Genomic DNA, 20,974 nt, shown 5'->3' on the forward strand with positions numbered 1-20,974 from the left:
CTATCTTTCGCATGAGGGACTTCTATCCACTCTGATCCACCCATCTACATCTACTACACTCATTTTAAACTAATTTACACATTGGAATGCATTAGCAGTACTTGTAGTTCAGTATTTCATAAGGTCATAAAAACATCATATTTCTTAACCGTTTGGATGATTGGTGAGTCTTTGAGAATTTATTAATCTTCGTAGAGCCATAACTCTAATAATAGAGATTCAAAGTCATTCAGTTCAGTTTTTTTATTCATTCAGATACGTGAATCATTCTGAGTTCGAATACCAATGTTGAAAAATTTATGAGATACTGTAATATAATTTGTTTACATTGATAGATTTAGCAACCTGGCTGGAAAAATAAATAAATTGCATCTTTGCTGCGTGATAATCAGAATGCATCAACTGCCATTGTTTCAAACTGGTCGTAAATTGTAAATGCTCGTCTACGCTTATCACTACGATGGTATGATATAATACACCACATTTGCTACCACATTACCATACGTCAACCGGATAATAACAGCAAACCTACAAATCATTCGGTTCGGCTGTCCACCTCCGAAAAGCATTATCAACACCGTGCAGGATCGCGTTTGCTAAACTTGTTGAAGAAGACATAAATCATGGGTTTCTTTCTTGCTCGCTGCTACACGAACCTACACACACTGAAGCCTTTTTCACCCATATGCCGTCGAGAGTCGAGAGGGTGGCATCGGTGGGCTGACACGGTATACGAGACACGGTGTGTCCCCATGAATTCAGGGGGACACTTTGACTTCAGACGGCGACGACCATTCCACTTCGCTGGAAAGAAACACCACGGACGAACGCGCAAACGGTACGATTGCACTGTACTACATCGCCCGGCACGCCAATGTGAGGCAGCAAAACAAGGGCTGTTGCTTGGACGGGCACGTACGGACCGTGCGGGGTGCGTCGAGGCAGACAGCGAACCGAAGGGTAGAAACATCAATAATTACTGGGTTTTAATATTTAATTTATTTTATCGAAATGCCTGGAATTCTATACCGAGCACCGGTTCCGTGCGGTGTATGTTTGTGTGTGAATTGCCCTTGCATGTGGCTTTTACCGGGCGCGCGACATAACGCGACGCGGGTTAAGGCGATAGGGTTGCCTTACGGCGGCCTTGGCATTTGCCGCTATCCGTCCATCCCTGGCGGAGGCTTAAGGGTGGGAAAGTGCCGGCCAGGTGGTGGAGGGTTCTGTCTTCCGTCGCATTTGCCGTGCGTTCCGCCTTCCGTTTGCTCGCAGCCCACAAAAACGGCGCGAGACTGTAATTTAGCGGCAGCGGCCCGGCCGACGGTGTATATTATTACAAATATATTTTATTGTATTATTATATGAATAATAAATAATCCCGCACGGGATAGAAGGCGAGTATTCATAATCATAAAATATGAACGCAGGGTGCGGCTGGCAGTCACTCCCGGGAACGCCGGCAGTGTACGGCGCACACACTACGACCCATTGCCCCGCATCGCGTTTGCCGCTGCCGCGTGCCTTTACCCGTTTCGATTCGAATTTTATCGATCATCGGAAAGTCTTGTCCCGTTTGTGCCAATCGCATACATACATTAAATACGTCCCACTTACGCGTTCTTCGGATCTTTCGGTTTATGCTGTACTTGAACCACTTCAAACGAGAAAGTCACTCCCCACACACCCTCAAACACACATATACGCGTACAGCCAATGTTCCATGGGATGGGAAAGCGTGCAGAGAAATGGTACAGCTATTACTAATGATGATAGTAGCCCTATCATTTGGAACCTGGGCTAGCGCAAAAGAAAACAATGTCCGACTGTTTTTCACCTTCCCCCGTAATGGTTGAAACCGACGACTAGGAGCAACTAATTTCAGTACAGGAAGTAGCGAACGATTAAGAACAGAAGGGAAAAAAAACACGCGCACACACACAGAGAGATAGTATCGATTTTTATCGATTCCAAAAGGTGAAATAGAAAGCGGTTGTTCTAACATGAATTTATTGAAATTAAATAATGACGCAACTAAACATTGTTGATCTATTTGTGGGCCACTCGTCCACTTTGCTAGTAAGTTTAAACGTTTAAGCGTAGTGGAAATATGAAGGCAACAGCAAGATGTAATCGTAAAAGACTACGGTCAGCTGGTGGACAAGTGAACCGAAATGGAAAATTATGTCCCCATCGTCGCAAATGATGATGGTGATGATGATGAGACTTCATGGTCGTATTCTAACGCCATTGGCTTAGACGACGCAACAGAAACATGAAGAGCACAGGACAGGAAAAAAATAAATATATTAGTACATCTGAAACGTTCACTCAGTGGTGCTATGTTGATGGTTTTTTTTTTGTTTCTCTTATTATCCATTCTTTCTATCGCTGTCGTTTGCATCTTTGCCTTCATGTTTCATGCTTAAATTAATTTATACTCATAAAAATATAATTAAATTACATACTCTTGCGTTTGCCCATGAGTTTTTTCCTTTTTGTTTTTGTGTGCATCACAGCGAAAAACTGTAGCCGCTTGTCTTGCAGCTCGTGACCGTCGGCCACGGGCATCGGGCTAGGAAATAAATGAAATTTTTAATTTCCTCCACTTCCATTGGGATTGCCCAAAGGTTCCCGCGATTTTATGCTACAGTTACGGTGTGTGCGTTTGTTTGCCTTCAAAGTGTCTTTAAAATATCATTTACAGTGTGATTTCTATACCAAATCTAAAGAACATTGAAAGCAAACCATTCCGATTCCGCCTGATTATCAAAATGCATGAAAATCCAGCATGAAATCGTTGCCAATATGCGATTGATTTGCCCAACTTTACCGAGCACAATTATACCTTCCCACCGTATGTGCTTCCCATACCGGACCGGGTTTGCAATAATACATCAACTTTTACATCGATTATAATCATCGTAATAATGCACAACACGAAACATCCAACGCTTGGTGAAGCGTACGATTTGCGTGCATGGCAAGAACTCGCACTTCGGCGAAACCCAGAACGCTCCCAAAATGGTAAATTATACTGCGGGCTGCATTTACTTAGAATTAGAAACTTTTCTCATTTCTCCCGACACAATCCAATCGATCGGGTGTGGAAATCATCCGGAAAAGCGACCCGGCACCAAAAATGCGCACGGCCTGTGCCGGTACCGTGTAACCTTATCTCGCCAGGCAAATTCCACCACTCCATGGCTTCGGCGGGAGCCTATCGATGTTCGAAAATTTCAATCGAAAGCAAAACAGAGGGAGGTAATAAAATAAACATTTATTTGCTTCCAACCCATCGCTTTGTGGAAGGTGGTGGTGGAGAGTAGTTTTTCGATTGCATGATACGAGATGGTCTTCGGTTCGGTGTACGCAACACGCATCCTGTCGGTAACCAAGGATTCGCTATACCCCGTCCATTAGTATCCTGTTTTCGCAATACAACAATGTAGTTACGCAATGCAAATGCATTACGATCGTGAGCAGGGGGGTGTTGGGTTTAGATTTTTTTTTCAGATCCCAAACGGCTGGCACAACGGCAGCCGAGGATACGCCGGGAATAATATCGCACTGTTCCTTAACACGGCGTGTTACACGAGAAAGACCGCCCGTACAATTCCTTCCAGCCGATGCGTAATGACGCTTGCAGGAGCAGTTAGACCCAACACAGAACCTAATCGAATTGCATCGAAGGCAAACACAACAACAGTAAAAGCGGTGCCCATTTCCTTGCATACGTCCTTGCATACGGGTTACGTACGAGGATCCCATCCACCATGCTGATGGCGGAGAGAGAAAGAGCGCCAAAGCAAAGAAATTTGTATCCCCAAAGCGCTCCGAAGTTGCGTGCTAATCAAACATATTTTATTTCACCGACCGACTAGCCGGCATTCGCGCGTCCGTACAGAGCCTGATTGGCCAAAGTTAACGTGTATCGTTATTTCGTTAGACCAACTGCTTGTTGGTTCGCGTACCAACGGGCACAGACGCTCGTGTGCATGCGTTCGGTGCGCGCCCGTGCCCGTTGCATCCGTGGTTTTTATTTGTGTTTTACAAATTGGTCTGCCGGCTATCGGATAATAAATGAAGTTTTACGCTTCTCGACCCATCGAAAGGGCGCCCGTTGGAGAACGCCCGATAGCCCAGCCGTGTGCCTATTGGCAGGGGGGTGGACGAGTGGGTGGGTGTGGTGAGCATGGCTATCTAATAATATCTTTTCCCAATTTATGGTTATATCCATGTGCGAACTTTCGCCTACCGTTGGTCGCCTGGGTGTCGGGCGATGGAAAGAAGCTTACCGAGCGAGGCGGCTTTGAAACTTTGATGGGTGTAATCGGTTCTTACCGAATGTGAAACATTATCCTTATATTTCTTCCGTTCCCACTACCCCCGGCAGTGCATCCATTTGTGGGTGTTCCTACAATTTGCGGTCAGATAGACGCATCGTTATGGTAGGAATGGGAGGGTTTACCCTACAAAACCACCACAAAACATGGGTCGAATGCAAATGCATTCGAATGCACTTGTTTTCGTTGGGAATAAAAATGGAAAAAGGCAATTTGTAAATGGTACGTTCACATGCGAGAAACACTGGGTGCGAGCATATTATCGAACACGCCGGTAGGATTAAACGGACTCCAAATAGGAATTAGTAAAAAGAAGCACATATAATCATAGAATTCTTTCCAGTTATCCAATGGCTTTTGGCTCGTTCTGTCCCCACTAGTGGACAGTGGCAATAGAATATATATTTTCCAATCTGTATAAGAACTCCATTTTTCGGAGCAACACTTTTAATCCTCCAATCAGCAGGTTAATCTTGCATAACCTAAATAAACGATTGAAAAAGATATTTGGGAGAGCGGGCAAGAATGGTGACTAATGCTCCAAAATATTGCTCGGAAACACCACGTTTCCAAATGTGCACGAAGGGAATGAAATTGTTTTCCCATCCATTGCTCAGTCCAACGACTTTCAATTGAACCATTCACCATACAGCACCACGTTTGGTGAAAGAATTCTATCACGTGTTCCGGTCATCTGGCGTGTACCATTTTCTCCATCTCATGACAACATACTCTCTCTCCTCCCCACTCTCCCCCTTGCCGACGCTGTCCTCCAGCGGGCGAACCGGAGCAAACCAACGTGCAACATGTGGGCAATGTGTTTAAACCCATGTTTCTTCCTTCGACACTGGTCATGACTTCGGTCCTGAATACGTTTTTCTTCGAACCCAAGCTCCGGAAACACTTGACGTCCGTTGGCATGAAAAACATACCGGGGGAAAATATTTTCCCACCCTTTATACACAGACACACATACCGAACACCGTACCGTGGCAGCATCCAGCCGTTCATGCAGTCGAAGTACGCCACCCCGAGAAATACCCCACAGTCTTGAAGAGGGTGTGCGATTTTTCCACAAATCTCTGGCGCCGGAAAACTCGCACCGAAAATTGCTCCCAAAATCCCGCAAAAGGCAACAAAACCGCCCCCGAGGAGGGGCGGGTTTTGGGAAAATTTAATACCAACACTTTTCTAACCACCCCGTTGGAAGGATCTTTCCCTTACGCTTGCCGGTTCCCATGCCACCGTGTGGATGGGTTGTCGCCGTTGCAAGTGGTCGGTTGAATTTCTGTGGTTTTCCCACTTGCCCTTTTTTGTGCCGTCCTGTCCCGTCGTACCCTTCGGTTGCAGGATTTGCAGACCAGCAGCAGCAGCAGCATGTGGTCTTATTGCCCTTGAAAAGGATACTTCTCAACGCCACTGATGAGGTGGTGAACAGGTATCCCCGTATCATCCCGGAAACCGTACAGTCGGGAAGCAGCGGTGTGATGGTGTGAAAGAAAAACTTTTGCTTTCCTCCTTTTGTCGTGCCGTGTAGCGCGCTGCCGGATGTCGCTTTCTGCCAGTGCACAGCTACAGGATCTAAGCTTAACCATCGTCATCGTCGTCGTCGTCGTCATCGGCAGTCTAATCGTGCCTCGTTGAAGCACTCGCAACCAGTAAGACACAACTTTGGAAGCTTTATAAATGGGAAGGCGTTATGCCGAGTTAATCCGGCGTTTCACCGGGTGTGCGAGGTTAATGCTCGGGGAAGGGTCATGTTTTCTTTGCAAAAACGGGTATGGAAGCGATGACGGCATGGTAGATCGGTTTGTTGATAGCGTAGCGAATTTCTGCACTCATCCGCCCCGACCGGCAAGGGTCATCTTTCGAGCTCGGGCTGAGATTGCTCTGGAAGATTGTGTTTTCTTTGGGACGGGTTGGATTGTTAACATTCGATGGAACCGATTAGCAAGAGTAGCAAAAACAATCACACGCAAACCGTTCGCTTCATGGATGAGTTTGCCCAATGAATGGAAGACAATTAGCACGAGAAGGACGGAAGAGCTATGTCAACTGGACAAGTTACTCAATTCGAGAAAGGTGAAGAGATATTTGATTTCATTGTAGCATTGAAAATAAGATTATCATGTTATAAATATTTATTCTGAAGTTGTTTTTTGCGATTTTGAAAAGCGATAATAAGTTTATGAATTAACACCTCAAAATTAAATTATTTGAAAACTCTTTTACTTGTCATAACTAATATATTGGGAATCAATCAATCAAATATTTTTTTTTGTGGTTTTATTTCAAATGTAATAAATGTCCATAATAATACCAAAACTGCTACAATAATTTCCAAAATAATGACAAATATATAAAATTAGCAAAGGAAACGCATTCTTTAAATACATTTTACAACATGTTTGATACCCTTTATTTGAAGTGATACAGTTTTTCATGAAACTTTTAAAATTGTGTTAAATTTAATTTTATTGCATCCGTCCTGAAACTTGCATGTCAGCAGAATGAATTTGAATATTATTACAGCTTTTCCCAGACAATCGTACATTACTTACTTTCTGCGGACTTTACACAGCACAATGCACTAGACACAAGTGACGCCGGCTTAGCTGGTACCCTTTGCCAACAAGGAATAATAAAGTTTGGAAAAGTAATTTTAAGCTTACTGTTCTATTCCATTCTCCCCGCACATCTGCATCCCAAACCGAGTGTGAATAGTTTTTGTGAGTAATTTGGTAAGCAATTTGTCTTCCTTCCATCTTCGCGCTTGATGTTCCTGTGCGCTTCCTGGCTGTCTTTCGGTTGCATGCGGCCAAGTTGCAAACTGCAGACGCCTATTAGTGTCCGTCCGCTTTTCGACGTTCGAAGCAAACAACAAAAACACAACAGCACACCCACACGCGTCGCAGGAATTGGAAAGTGTTCTTCAAATTAATTTTATACAATTATGCCGTATGCTTATGGGCGCGTAACATACGCCCGGTAAAGTTTAAACACACATTATCAATTGTGGAACGGAGCGGCACAGCGTTCGGTTGATTGTGAAAGCAGCCGGTTGGCGGTGATTATTGTTCTAGCCTTTGCTAAAACTGGAAGAACTTCCAGTAATGGATGCATAATTTCACAAAAAAAAACATGAACATTCCCCCCACCCGCTAATGCATTCGTGCACGAAACGAACGAAAATATTCATACATATGTCAAGAGGGAAATTCTTACGCGAATATCAAACACCGTAAAGGTGTAAAAGGCTTCGGCGCTGCTACAGAACAATCACACGCGACCAGCAACGGATGTGGGGTGGAAAAAAAATACAAAACGACAGCAACCGGCAGTATGTAACATTTTGCTAATGTGTCAAATGTAACAGCAGCAAAAACGTGTATCGTGACGCGACGATCCGTTTGTATAAGGCCCGACCACACCGCAGCAGCAACCACCCGTACCGGGAGCGAAGAATGGATCTGGATAAGACACCAGCCCCGGGTGGAGTCGGTGCATTTTGTTTCATTACATATGCTCACTGCATACATTGCCTATAAATCGCCTATCGCTGTACCGTATCGGATGCATCAAGCCGAGAGATGCAAATCTTTCACCCGTGTGCGCTGTCTGAAGTGGAATATTTTGATGTGGGCTTTTCAGCCTGATTTACTCCGGCACAATATGGATTTCGTTTGTTGTTATGTGTCGTATGATGTATGTACGATGTCTAGCATTTCTTTCACCGTTGACAGACTCCCACAGGTCTGGTGTGTGTGTGTGTGTTTTTTTTTTTCGTTGTTGTTGTCGTCCTCTCCATATCAACGGTCCCTTGACGCTCCTCCCGTACCTCTCGGGGTGGGGAACGTTTGTGCGCGACCACTATTGTCACTTCGTTTGCTTAACTGTGGTATTCTTTCTTGCCCGAAGTTGTTCCGATTTATGCACTGTTACCGCCGTCTGCTGCCCCATCACCCTGGACCCCGTACTTGGTGTCTACGTACCATGCCGTACGGTTAGTTTATGTTTATTCATTATGATTTATGTGCAAAGCATCGGAATAGATAAGTAATTTCCACATGCAGCTTACACATATTCACTGCTGTACCGATGGCCCTTCCCCCTGCCGGTTTCCGCTTCAGTTTTGTAGCCTGTGCGATACTGTCGGGCTGATAAGGCAAGTGAAGTGGATCGCAAGTTGCGAAACTCCTCTGAGACGTACCGTCTGCTCCCGGTGTGTTCTTCACAACCTGTGTGGATCGCATGCACTGTACAATCATGACGACTGTCGCGTTGTAATGCGCTATAAACCGAAGACGAAAGAATCGAAACTCATTTTTAAATTATGCTTTATTAGTACCCAAATTAGGGGGAACGTATGGTTATTACAAACAGGTTAGATTCTTAAATATGTATGGTAACATGGCGAGATGTTTGCGAAATTATACAATTTAATTTAAGGGAAAACAAGACTTTAGTCCTATATACATCATCCACACCATTACCTGATCTTCCAACCATCCATTCTCCAACTGGACCAAAATTTGCCTCCCAATGTGCGTTTGAAATCAGCGATGGAATCGTCTAATTGAATATGTAGGAAATTATAATTTAAATGACGGTTAAATTAGCGTACGGAAACACGAGACTCCACAGCTCCGGGGTTGGATGGCGCTTTCGGATGCAACATCGGCAGAATGCGCCACTTCACTTTGATTCTTGTCTGTTTCTTGATGGTGTGGGTGCACAAATTAGTACACATTAGGCGAAGTGAGCGAAGCAATAACAGGCGGGGGTAATGGGACCCACCATGGGATGGGATGTACGAAAACACCCGTTGCGAGATACAAACCGGGCGACCGTTTGTTTGGCCACCGAATGTCTGGCGGGTTGATCGCTTAATAAATCATCATCTCACAATCTCTTCATTTCGATAATATGACTAAACGGCAAACGACGCCGGCGACGGCGAGCAGCGAGACAGAGAGCGACGTATGGGGGCGGTGGCCACGACGTTAGCCGTTAGCCCTAACGACCCAACACTAACTAGTGCAGCGGCGTAATCGAATAAATGGACACATTCGCGAATCTTTCCGAGTTGCCGCATTTAGGCGGCGAATGGTGACGGTGCCTTAAGCCCACTGTCACCCATCCGGCGTGCAGCGGCTGAATGTGCGATTCAAAGTGCGTAGGATTAATGGATGTCAATACATCACCGCCGTGCAGCTGGAGACATCCGAAATGTGCAATCGTGGCTCGTTACCGCACCTCAATAATTGGTCACCACTGGGCCAATTATGGCACTTTCCAATGGTGCACGATGCATAAGTGTATGGCATGGGCACGTTTGTCTCCCATGCCGAGGGAGATAGAATTGTTATTCTTTCTGTTGTGTGAGTGTCGTTTTTTGTGTCGATCACTGTATGCATTCTTTTCAAGCTCATGCTCACTATTGAGCCTTAAACACGCACTGTATCGAAAACGCATAACACGACGTAGTAAAGCTCATGTTACGCATGTTACCTTTCTACACCTTGTAACGGAATCAACGGTGCAATGGAGCATGTACCGTCTCACGCACCATGTTGCGGTACCTGCCGTCTTGTTAACAGAAAAAAAAACAGACACACATTAAAATACTCCTATCAAACTAGGGTCTCAAAACTGAAAATTTTTATTGCCAGAAAAAGACAACAGCAACCAGGCTACATCATTAATGAAATACGCTCGACCCCGATGCATGTTGGTGTGCATCTTAAACTTTGTTTTTTTATTGCATTCTTCACTTTATATCTTTGGCTCACTTTGTTTTGTTACTTCTTTTTTTTTGCAACCCCAGTCACTGTAGCGCGTGTGAAAACATACGCTCGATAATGCATCGATTTACATAAGAAATTGATCCAATTGCGCAAACACAGTCGAACAGCGAATGGGAGGAGTAGCTGCGCTCGGATGTATGCGGCCCAAACGGACCAACGCACGAACCGGACCGGATCGGACCGAAAAAGGGTTTGCCCAACGATGGCACTGGGACACAGTCGGAGGCATTCGAATTGTAGTTTGGATTGCTTAAAGCAATGTTTCAGATGCATAAAATTTCATATATGTTCAACATATAAAGTGCAAAATCGTATGGTTTTTCGTCGTTCAAGACATACTAGAGATGATACCCCAAGCTCTCTTGTTTTACAGTCCTCCATGCATGTAGAAACGATTTTTTAATATTTTACTAAGAAAAAACATCATTCACTTAGGTAAAGCAGTAAATACCATTGGAAATAAATTACTCAATGAAAAGCTACTCTAAAACACTTCCATATCGTTCTCCGCTTCATTTCTGCACATACCCCGAAACACTTTCAATCCGGAAAAGGCAAGGAAATTGTGTCGAAGGATTTTGCCAAGCCACTACCATACACTAAAATGCAACTTTGTAACTCTTTGCACCAAAGTCAATCCCCCGGCCATTAGAGCGCCTACGATATGTGTGTACAGCCTGTGCACAATCGCCAACTTTTCCCGAAGCTTTCCAACGCCGCCCCGCAGTAAATATCCGATTTGCGACACAAAAACACATGGCCCGGGTCCTGCCGGTGCGGGAATTACTGATTGGCAATTTGCACTTCTAATATTTTACTCATTGATTGGGTTTTTCGGGTACCGTAGCACACAAGAGAGGATATTGCCTCTAATATAAATATACTGACTGTTTGCTCCCGTGCAGCGCAGCCATCAATCAGCAGGCTGGCGGAAAAGCACAACTTATTGGTTTGGTGTGCGCCCGTGTGCACTCGGGCACCCGGGGTTGCGGTCGGTTTCCGGGGCGAAAAGCGTTCGAAAGTGTACGACATGTTTTCAACGGCCACCTTCGCTAACCGATCGCTGGAAACGTACCTTTCGGGATCTGGGTGACGAATATATGTTGTAATTCTATTAAACCTTGTCTACTTTTCTGTTTGCCCGTGTATGTGAAGCGTATGCGGGCGATGGCGCTGATATGATTTGTGCCAATTGACGGCTCCAGTGATTAGTTTTGTGCATTTAACTCAATTGCGCGTATATTGCACGTGCACTTTTTTTGTCGCAGGTGAAGCGAAATCTTTTGAACAATAATTTATTTTGTGTGATTCGTTAACAAACTGTGTGCGTTTAAAATTATTTTCATTGAAAACAAAGTATTTTCCAAAAGTTAGCTTGGAAATCCTTGGTTATGAATGTCACTGCTATTCTGACATACGCACAATTTCGTTTTTAACTTTTCCCAAAAGATATGTTTGCATTTTCGTTGCCAAGGGAATCAATCCGAAAATACGCCAATTAGTTGACAAGCATTGGCCTGCCTTTACAAATTAATTTTTCATTAAAATTTCTGTTCCTTAAACATTATTTACTGTTCACATATTAACATGTTCACTGCCAGGAAACCAGATGAGGTGTCACTAACGAACGAAAATCAGTGTATTAATGTAGCTTCTAAAATATTTATAGTTTGAAAGGAAAGCGTTTTTATGCCTGTTCTTCATAAAATGTTTAAGTACAACACATTAGTTCAAGGCATAACAATTTCTCAATAACTCATTTGCATTGACCAAACAAATCAACGTATCGGAGAAAAAAAGCGATACAAAACAAAAAAACGGAAATAAAACATACTTTTATATTACTTGCATGACAATTTCGCTGTTGATTACATATTTCCACCAGCATTTCATTGCACACGCGCCACAGTTCCGTTTGCTGGGTGGAAAGCAGCACACGCGTAATTGCTGCTTGCCGGAGTAGAATTAGAAACCATCAACGAATGGAACGGAAGGATTGCTAAGCGGTGGTGAAAAGCGAAGAAAAAAAAATATTAAAATCCTCACAAAAAGCTATCAAAACCGGTGTGTAGCGGGGAAAACAAGCGGGAAAGGGAGCATGTTGTGACCATAAACAATGTAGGAAAAATAAATCATTCATGCAGCCATTTCTGCCAGCCGACACTTTTCTCGTTCGTTATACGGTCCATACCGGCGTCCCGTTCCAGTCCCTTTTTCGCCGGTCATGGGAAGTGAACTGAGAGGACTTGTGTTGCTTTACCATCTGTAGGATGTTTCTTGGGGAATATCTAAAAGTTATTAAAGTTTTTGCTAAAAGAACGTTCTTTTTTCTTTTCATTTTTGTAATTTTCTAAAACATATTAAAACAATTATTATTGTTTTCGCAAGTAGAATGTCTTAAATTACTGACGATTCATAACCCAAAATGGGCATTCGATACAAGTTTTTTTTATGCTCCAATTATTGTAATGATACATTTCTTGGGGATGAAATTTCTATTTCTTTAGCATAACTTTTTTACCAACGCTCACCGTTGGCAAATGAAAAATATTATTGGTGAAGTAACGGAGTGAAAGAACAAAAATAAAATCATAAATATTAGATGACGATGAATATGGAGCAGACGCAAGTTTTACAAAAGAAGTACGAACGATTCAACCCTCCTTCTAACAAGTATTGGTCATCGGAAAGCACCGTTTAGATGGGTGCCTGGGAGTTACAAAATGAATCAAAGAGGAAGCAAAACGGGAAACGGGAAATAAAACAGGATTTAATATTTATAAACAAACTACGGCGCACATTTATATCGCACCGAATGGCAAGGCGCTCAGGCGCACACACATAGCTGGTGCGGTGTTTTTCACCTTCTGCACGATGAAAACTTTCCGCGATAGACAAAAAGGCTGAATATCCTTGCCATAGGGAAACGACTTATTTCACTGCCCAGTTGATCCTTTCATTTCATTTCATCCTTTCATCGCCCTCCCCCCGCAGTGGCTGCCCATTGCTCTCGTCCGGTCAGAATGTCTGACAATGGTCGGAATTGACGTTCAAGCTACTGCTCTTCACTGTATTCTGTGCCAGAACCAGAAGGTAGTTGGTTAGGTTAGCTATCGGTCTTCTGTAACTCGAGCGCTTAATCTTCTTCTGCGCGTGGAGCAAAAACACCACAAAGTAAAACAATGCGAAACAATCATCTTCAATCGTTTGTGGAACGCTTTTCTGACACGTACACAGCCTCACCGTACACCGTTGGGACATAATCAGCTGTGTAAATATTTTCCCACAATTAACCCTTGCATTTCAATTTACCTTGGTTCTTTCATTTCCGCGGATGGACACACTGTTGTTCTTTACGCGTATGCTTTAGACGTGACGCAGAAGATAAAGGACTGCACAAGGTGTCAGGTTCTTTCCAGCTCAACCAAGTAAAACCCGTTGCTCCGAGCTTAAATTCATGCATCTTTACATGCAGTGGACAACCATGTTTTCTAAGCCATAAATGCATAAAATATTCAAAGTCCACCATAGTTACAAATCGCCAGTTGAACTTAACTGCACCTTTAATCAATTACGCCAATCCACGGGCCTACGGACAAAAGGCTGATTTCATTCATTTATCGATTCAAGCTACGTTAGGCTCGGTTCGCATTCTGAATAAAATATCCAAAACCAGAGCCATTCTGTTTACGAACGTCAAACCCGGTACCTGCCGATCAAATTTTTAACGAACAGAGACATTTGCAGTGAATTATTACTCGCTTCCCAAGGTTTCGGTGTGTAACGTCGTCCAGTGGACATTTTCTTCCGTGTAAGCTCATGGATGTATAATAAGCGCATAACGGACGATCATTCATACACGTAAGTTTCCATCGAATTCCGTCGAAACGTCTCGCGCACGCAGAGTGGTTGATTTTGAGCTGCATCAAAATAATAATAAGTCATTCCGTTGCAAACAATCGTAGCAAAGGTGCACCGTTGCACCGTGCCCTGCAATGACTTTATTGATTGAATAATTGACGAACGTTCTGGTCCTTTCAATTTACCGCGATTTTTAAAATGACATCCTTGGTGAAGAAGCAGGTCCAGCAGGTTGACAGTAAGTTCTGTAATTTTTAGATTGCAGTTCGATGGACATACATTTTTAAAAGCTACGAGTTGTCCCTACTCTTCCAAACTGCGAGGTGAAATCTGTTCAGACTGTAAGGATAATAGACAAGGGATCATTACTGTATAGAAACGAGCTAACGCTACACATTATGCTTTTGCCTGTCACTCACACAGCTTGGTTGGAGGGTGTTTGATGATGGTTCTTTAATAATTTCAACCGATTCGAGTTTCAAGAAGATATCCAATATGCGGGATTTAAATAATGAAACAACAAAGAACGACGAAACACTTGATCTGCTTATTACTGGACGGAATGTTTCAGTGGCACATTAAATTTGTATATTCTTCGTCAAAATACTCCCCACAAAGAAACACGATAAAATAAGCTTCAAGCATTCCAGTACAGTTCCCGCTGGCGATGTACCATCGTTGCCTAGGATGAGCGACTCGTACGGTCCAATAAGCAGCCGGGAAGAGTTTACACGTTGGTTGATCTTGTACCGAGACGCTGTCCCTACCAAATATACACGCGTCTCTATCGTATCGTACAAATCGAGCAGATCTATCTCAACCGTCTCGCCACCCAAATTGATGATAACGACAAAAAACGTAGGATCATCCTTGAGATATCGCACAAACCCAAAGACATGCTCGCTTAACGCCCTCGACCGAAACGAACCTTCCCGAAACGCACGATGGCGGCGTAGTTTAATGGCTTCCGTGTACACCCGGTAGTGGCTCCATTCGCTCTCGAGCTGCTTGCGAAGATTGTTTTGGCGATAGTAGGGATACACCGGCAGCCAGGTTTTGTTGGCTACTGAAAACCCTGCGTTGTATGTGTCATCCCACTGGTACGGTGTACGTTGAGGATCGCGGGATTTCCACTTGTACTCCTCGAGTCCAACATTGCAGCCTTGTGGATCCAAGCTGTCTTCCCAGGACATATCGCGATAATCAACCATACCAATTTCTTCACCATTGTACGTGACGGCCACCCCTGGCAAGGTCATCAGTAGGATGTTCATCGCATCAATTCGCTCCTCTCCGTAGCGGCTGGCAACTCTGGGCTGATCGTGGTTTCCCAACACCCAGTTGGTTACCTTTCCACGAGGCAGATTTTCCAGCCACCGATCAATGACATACTTGAAGTCACGTGCATTGGATTCGCCGTTCAACTCACCTAGCAGAACAAAGTTGAACGGGAAGTGTGCCCTTTGCTCAGAACCGTCGTCAGATTGATAGAATCGAAGTAACATGTCCATGCTGGTGTATGCTTCAGTGAGCATAATGCTGCAAATGGTGATAGTCTTTACAAGCACTTCATGGTAACATGGTACTCACTGCGCTATCGTACATAGTGTCTGAACCAGTTTGTTCCACGAACTCATCCAACACCTTCCGCCAGTGTCCAATTACGTCATAAGTTTCCAGCTGTGGAGATGAAACACGCACATTGGGCTCATTACATTTTCTCCCTCGTCTTATCGATCTTATCCTATACAACTATTTACCAAGTTGTTTGTATAGATGTGATGCGTGTAGCCATAGCTCAACGGGTCCGATGGATCGTTGATAGGTTCATCGCGAAAGAGATCATCTTCGAACATGTGATTTATTGCATCAACCCGAAACCCGGACGCTCCACGCTCCATCCAGAACCTTAGAATCTCATCAAACTCCTCGACCACTTTCGGATTTCGGAAGTTTAAGTCCGGTTGGCCAACTTCGAACTGATGAAGGTAGTACTCTTGACGAATTTCACTCCACTCCCAGGCAGAACCGTAAAATACTGAGTTCTAAACAACAAAAAGCGATTTGATAGCTGCACGAGCAAATCTCCATCTATCAAACCACTTACCCAATTGTTCGGTACTGCAGGTCGCGCCTGTCCTGCCACCGGTTTGCCCGGATGCCACACATAATAGTCACGGTACGGTTCAACACGCAGCTCCGACTGCCTAAACCACCAGTGCTCATTGCTCGAGTGGTTTGGGACGAAGTCTAACACGATCTTCAGCCCCAACTTTTGCGCTTCAGCGAACAGTTCCTCCAGATCGGTGTTCGTACCGAACAGTGGATCCACTTCTAGGAAATCACTCACATCGTACCCAAAATCTCGTTGTGGAGACTTGAAGATAGGGCTGAGCCACGTGGCATCGATACCGGTGTCCTTCAGGTATTGTAGTTTAGCCGTCACTCCGCGGATGTCTCCCACTCCGTTACCATCCGTATCGTAGAACGATCGCGGATAGATTTGATACAGAACGGCCGTCTTCCACCATTCGGTATCGGGTGGATCTTGTCCTTTGATTTCTGACACCGAGATGCACACCGTACTGGCAATAACCCAAATCTTCCAACTGAACATGTCTTACCTGTACACTGACCGAGAAATTACTGTCCTCATCCAAACGAATGTAATGAGCTGGTAGCAGTGGTGTTAGATAATTTTATAGCATTCATTGTTGTGTAATTGGCAAATGAGAGACAGCAGACTCCCGATTAGATTACGGCGACAATCTATATAGCGTCGATGAGACTTATTATCAATCAGTAAAATTCAACTCTTCTTAACACTAACCTGTACGTTTGGCATCATTGAAAGCTCTTATCAAAAGCTATCTTATGTGCTCCAACATACACACTGCTTTGATAAGATTCAATCAACCTTCCGCCTCGGAGGAAAGCAGATCTATTCCACATCTTACGAGCATAGTGATGCACACATTGCTTTCTTTCCAACACTCTCAGCACACGAATGTGTGCAATTGCATGCGAAATGTGCACTGCCAATGTGCATGCGTACGTGCGTGCCGGCCTGCGCACCAATGCGAAACTGCAACCCGATACTTGCGCGGAAAAACCCCAACCTGCTCGAATTGCGAAAGGAATATGATTGTAGGTAACAATGAATGGAAAAAAGCCGCGTGTGCGAGCTGTCTATTTTTTTTTTGTTTCCATGCCTATTACTCTCTGTTTCTCTCTTCATTTTTACCCATTTTTGCGGCTCGAAAGCTTATTGAGTTTGCAGTGAAAAAAAAAACCCCGAACGTCCGAAACGAGTACGCCTCCATCGGCCGCGTCCCTTTTTGCAGCCCTTGCCTTATGCAGCGAACAATTAAAGAGGGATTTTATTTGGTCTGATAATTTGTTTAATTGTTTTATAATTGATATGATTAATTTTAAATACACGCATCGCGAGTAGCTTTTTTTGTTTTCGTTGCCCACGTACATACGGTAGGAGGCTATTTTTTCCGTTACGTTGTATCGATTAAAACGTATGTGTGTACGAGCTGTTTTTTTGTTTTGTTGGTTTGATAATGAAAGAGCAACAAAAGAACATAGTAAAATAACAACACTATCGGTGTTGGATACATTTAGATAAGCTACACAAAACGTAAAAAAAGCACTGGGAAATATGTACTCTATTTTTTGTTGCCAATTTATTAAGTTCAATTGCATCGAAAACATACGCCGGGCAACGGTGGCGCGTTGGGAATTTCGTTCGAGCGAATAATATAATTGTTGAAATTAGAGCATCGCGAACCACAGTCTCCGTTTGCGCGTTAAATCTAGCACTTGGCGAGAATGGATCGCTGTTTTGTCTTTGGTCTTTTTATACACTCTCCACATTCCACGCACATTGGTGGAGGTGGAGCTGTGGATTTTGAGCATTCGGTATGGAAATTATGATGTTAGTTGTTACTCCAGTCTAAATTTCATTAGCATACTGGTTGCAACAGTATGCCAGTATGGTGGGTTTAAGTGGTTCGCCGGAGGGGATACCTCGTTGTCTCGGTTTTTTTTATGGGTATGCTGTTTAGCGATTGCTGGAACAGCGACGCGTAATGCCTGCAAGACATTCGAAACCGGGAGCTACCCCGTGCGCACGAGGGTATGCGGTTGGTAATTAAACCTATGCTCACATCAACAACGCTTCCCTCCCGCCTTGCCTCGTCATCGTCGAATGATGATTTCTACATGACTTTTAAGACATTGATTTAATAGTTGTATTGATCGAAATGTGTATGTTTTTGCTGCCCCTACGTAAATTGGAATCCCCTCGTCTCGCAAGCCACCGTTCAACAAGAGCCCGGTACCGTTTAGCAAAACGACTTCATCGCGAGCGTTCATCGCGGAGGGTCGAGGAAACGCTCTAGCCGTCCGCTTCCCGGCAACGGGCAGCGGCAAAAAACCCTCGGTACTTCGTCCGTTCGCCCAATCGTAACGCAATTGGTAGCACTTAATTGAGGGTTTCATTGACACGGAATCGAACGGAATCGTACGAAATCGTTTGGTGCAATATTATATTCTCTACTGAGTCGGATCGAAATTTCTTCCCCTGCAGTCGGTGCCCCACCTTTTCGGAGCTCCGCAGACGGGCATGCAAGGAAAGGATCTCAACCGGTGTAGATTGTGTACCTGGCGGCGTTTGCCGATGTGGCACGGACCCGGTGTACAGACACGTTGTACAGCAAGTGTTTGTATTGTTGGAAAGTGTTTTCTCAACTACTTGCTACACCTCCTGCCTTTCACAATGGTAAAGACACTGGCAACATCCTCTTTAAACAATGGCGAAGGAAACACAGTTATAACTTAATTTCCATACCAAACTTCTTCTTTTGCAGCCCGTACTGGCAAACGGACAAAGAAGCAGCTTAAGGTGGCCTAACGGCAGTGAAAACTGCAAACCAGTAGAATCAACTTCTGGTCTGCCTCATTCCACACCAGACTCTTCTGGTTTGCAAAAGGGGTTTATTTGTGATTCTTGCCCTCCTTTCTGGTCTGCCTGGAAGGGGACACTTGCAACAGCAAAAATTAGCCAAGATGTTGGAGGAGGTTAATGATTCAGCAAAACATTGATTTAAATAGTTGTGTCACCTGCTGAACGGTGTTATCACTTCACTTCAAGTCACTTCAAGTCTATTTACACAAGGCTTTGTACAGAGCTGTATGTTTGTTACAAGACTGCTCTATACTTTTGACTAAAGACCAATTCCAGATATTCCATAAATCCTACCACAAAAATACTTCACACGTAATACTCATCAATACAGAACACACGCTTTTCCTCTTCCTGTGACCTGAAGTACCGAAATTTTGTGCCATAACTCACCGCTCGAATGTAATGGCAACAAAGTTCTCGTTTTGCTTATCGCTGAAAACAGTCGGTACAATCTTATTCCAACTGAATTATGCCGCTATTCGTAGCAAATCTCCTTCAATTGAGTTATTTTACAGAACACCATCAACCATATCCACCGGCCGGAAGTGCATAAAGAAGCCACCCCACAAAAAAAACGATACAAATTTACCAATACATAGGCCCCATTCGGGTTTTGATTGTCGAGTTTGGTGTACCACACGGGAAGCGTTTACATCATCATTTGCTGGCCACATAATTTGCCGATATTTTTTTTTTTGTTTTCGCCTGTCTTCTCTCAAGAATGTTTGTACGAACATTTACTGTCCCGGAAGAATTTTAGCCGTATTTACGCCTAGTGCAATGCACGTTTGCCTTCGTTACACCGGTGCAGGCTATTCTCGGCTGAAAGTTGACGAATGGTTCTAACCATCGTAATAATGTATCGTGGCCACCAGCGCCAGTACGTTCAGCACCATATAATGATTGAATATTATGCAAATATGTTCGGAAGTGGCCCAAAACTGTTTTGGAACGTTTCGAAAGCAATTGAAATAAGTCTACCAGGCAAGACTTTTCTTTGAAACACGGGAAGTTCCAGGTACTGATCATATCTCACGGCCCGTTTGATTTTACATATTCTGCTACATCGCCAAAACAAGACCCGAAGTTTCGATTGCCAAATGGACGCTAAGCGATAGCTTAATCTAGCCTCTATTATTTATGTAGCATCGAGCACTACACATCGAGAACTCGTATGAGATTCAACCTTACCATTCGCAATCCCTCACTTTGATTCTCTTCCGGTCCATTTCAGTGACGTAAATTGTGGCATCATTGTAGTGTTGCGAATTGAAAACTTTGTCCATAATGTAACTATAAACAAAATCATTAAATCTCATTATCGCGGGCGGGAACTCTCCAACAGCGGCAACTATCAAAACTTCTTGCAATCGGGAGTAAGGGTTTTTGGCCACGCGAATGCAAGGAATGGAGCAGGGACATTGCCGCCAACATGTCGCGTGGTTTTATCACATTTTACTTTTGGACACTTTACTTGTAAGCCGAGGAAGAAAACCATGCTGTTTCGGGGTTTGAACGTCAAATTTATAACCGGGCATGCTTTTTCTTTATTCCATTTCATTCTTCGGCAATGGTAGGAATAATGGTTTGCTGTCTTAATCTCCAACTCTCTACAGTGTGGTGTCCTACCGAGGGTACAAATCAATTTGTTTTTAATGCAAATGAACCACCAGCTTCTAAATACGTCTCACGAACGTGTCTTGTGTGTGTGTGTGTGTGTGAGCGCACCGCCATCTCTTATACTAATATAAGCTGATTGGAAACCATTAAGCGATAATTCGGTAGCGATTCTCCCCGTCTACTAATCGTTCTTCCTTAAAACCCTTTCCGGGTTAAACGTTCAAGTGGTATTATGAATTGGTCGATGGCGTCGATGGCCGCCCCCTACACACAAAAACCATCGAAAATCACACATAAGTCACAACAAACAGGCCCGTCCCGGGTGCAGCCCCCTGTTTCAATTTTTCAATCAATTAAACCTCACACAC

General features: G+C 43.9%; 2 protein-coding genes across 2 annotated transcripts in view; one reads left to right on the plus strand and one right to left on the minus strand.

Moving 5' to 3' along the window:
* The window catches only part of LOC128713541 (protein bric-a-brac 1-like), a 121,498-nt gene that overhangs the window by 49,572 nt on the left and 50,952 nt on the right, over positions 1 to 20,974 (plus strand). The gene's annotated exons all lie outside the window — the stretch shown is intronic.
* LOC128713542 (maltase 1-like) lies at positions 14,590 to 16,628 on the minus strand. The gene is made up of 4 exons (XM_053808403.1): positions 16,119 to 16,628; positions 15,772 to 16,056; positions 15,615 to 15,691; positions 14,590 to 15,550 (listed from the first exon to the last, which is right to left on the minus strand). The coding sequence occupies exons 1-4, from the start codon at positions 16,626 to 16,628 to the stop codon at positions 14,590 to 14,592; spliced, it is 1,833 nt and encodes a 610-aa protein (XP_053664378.1).

The sequence above is a fragment of the Anopheles marshallii genome, chromosome 3 (assembly GCF_943734725.1).
Source record: "Anopheles marshallii chromosome 3, idAnoMarsDA_429_01, whole genome shotgun sequence".
NCBI lineage: Eukaryota > Metazoa > Arthropoda > Insecta > Diptera > Culicidae > Anopheles > Anopheles marshallii.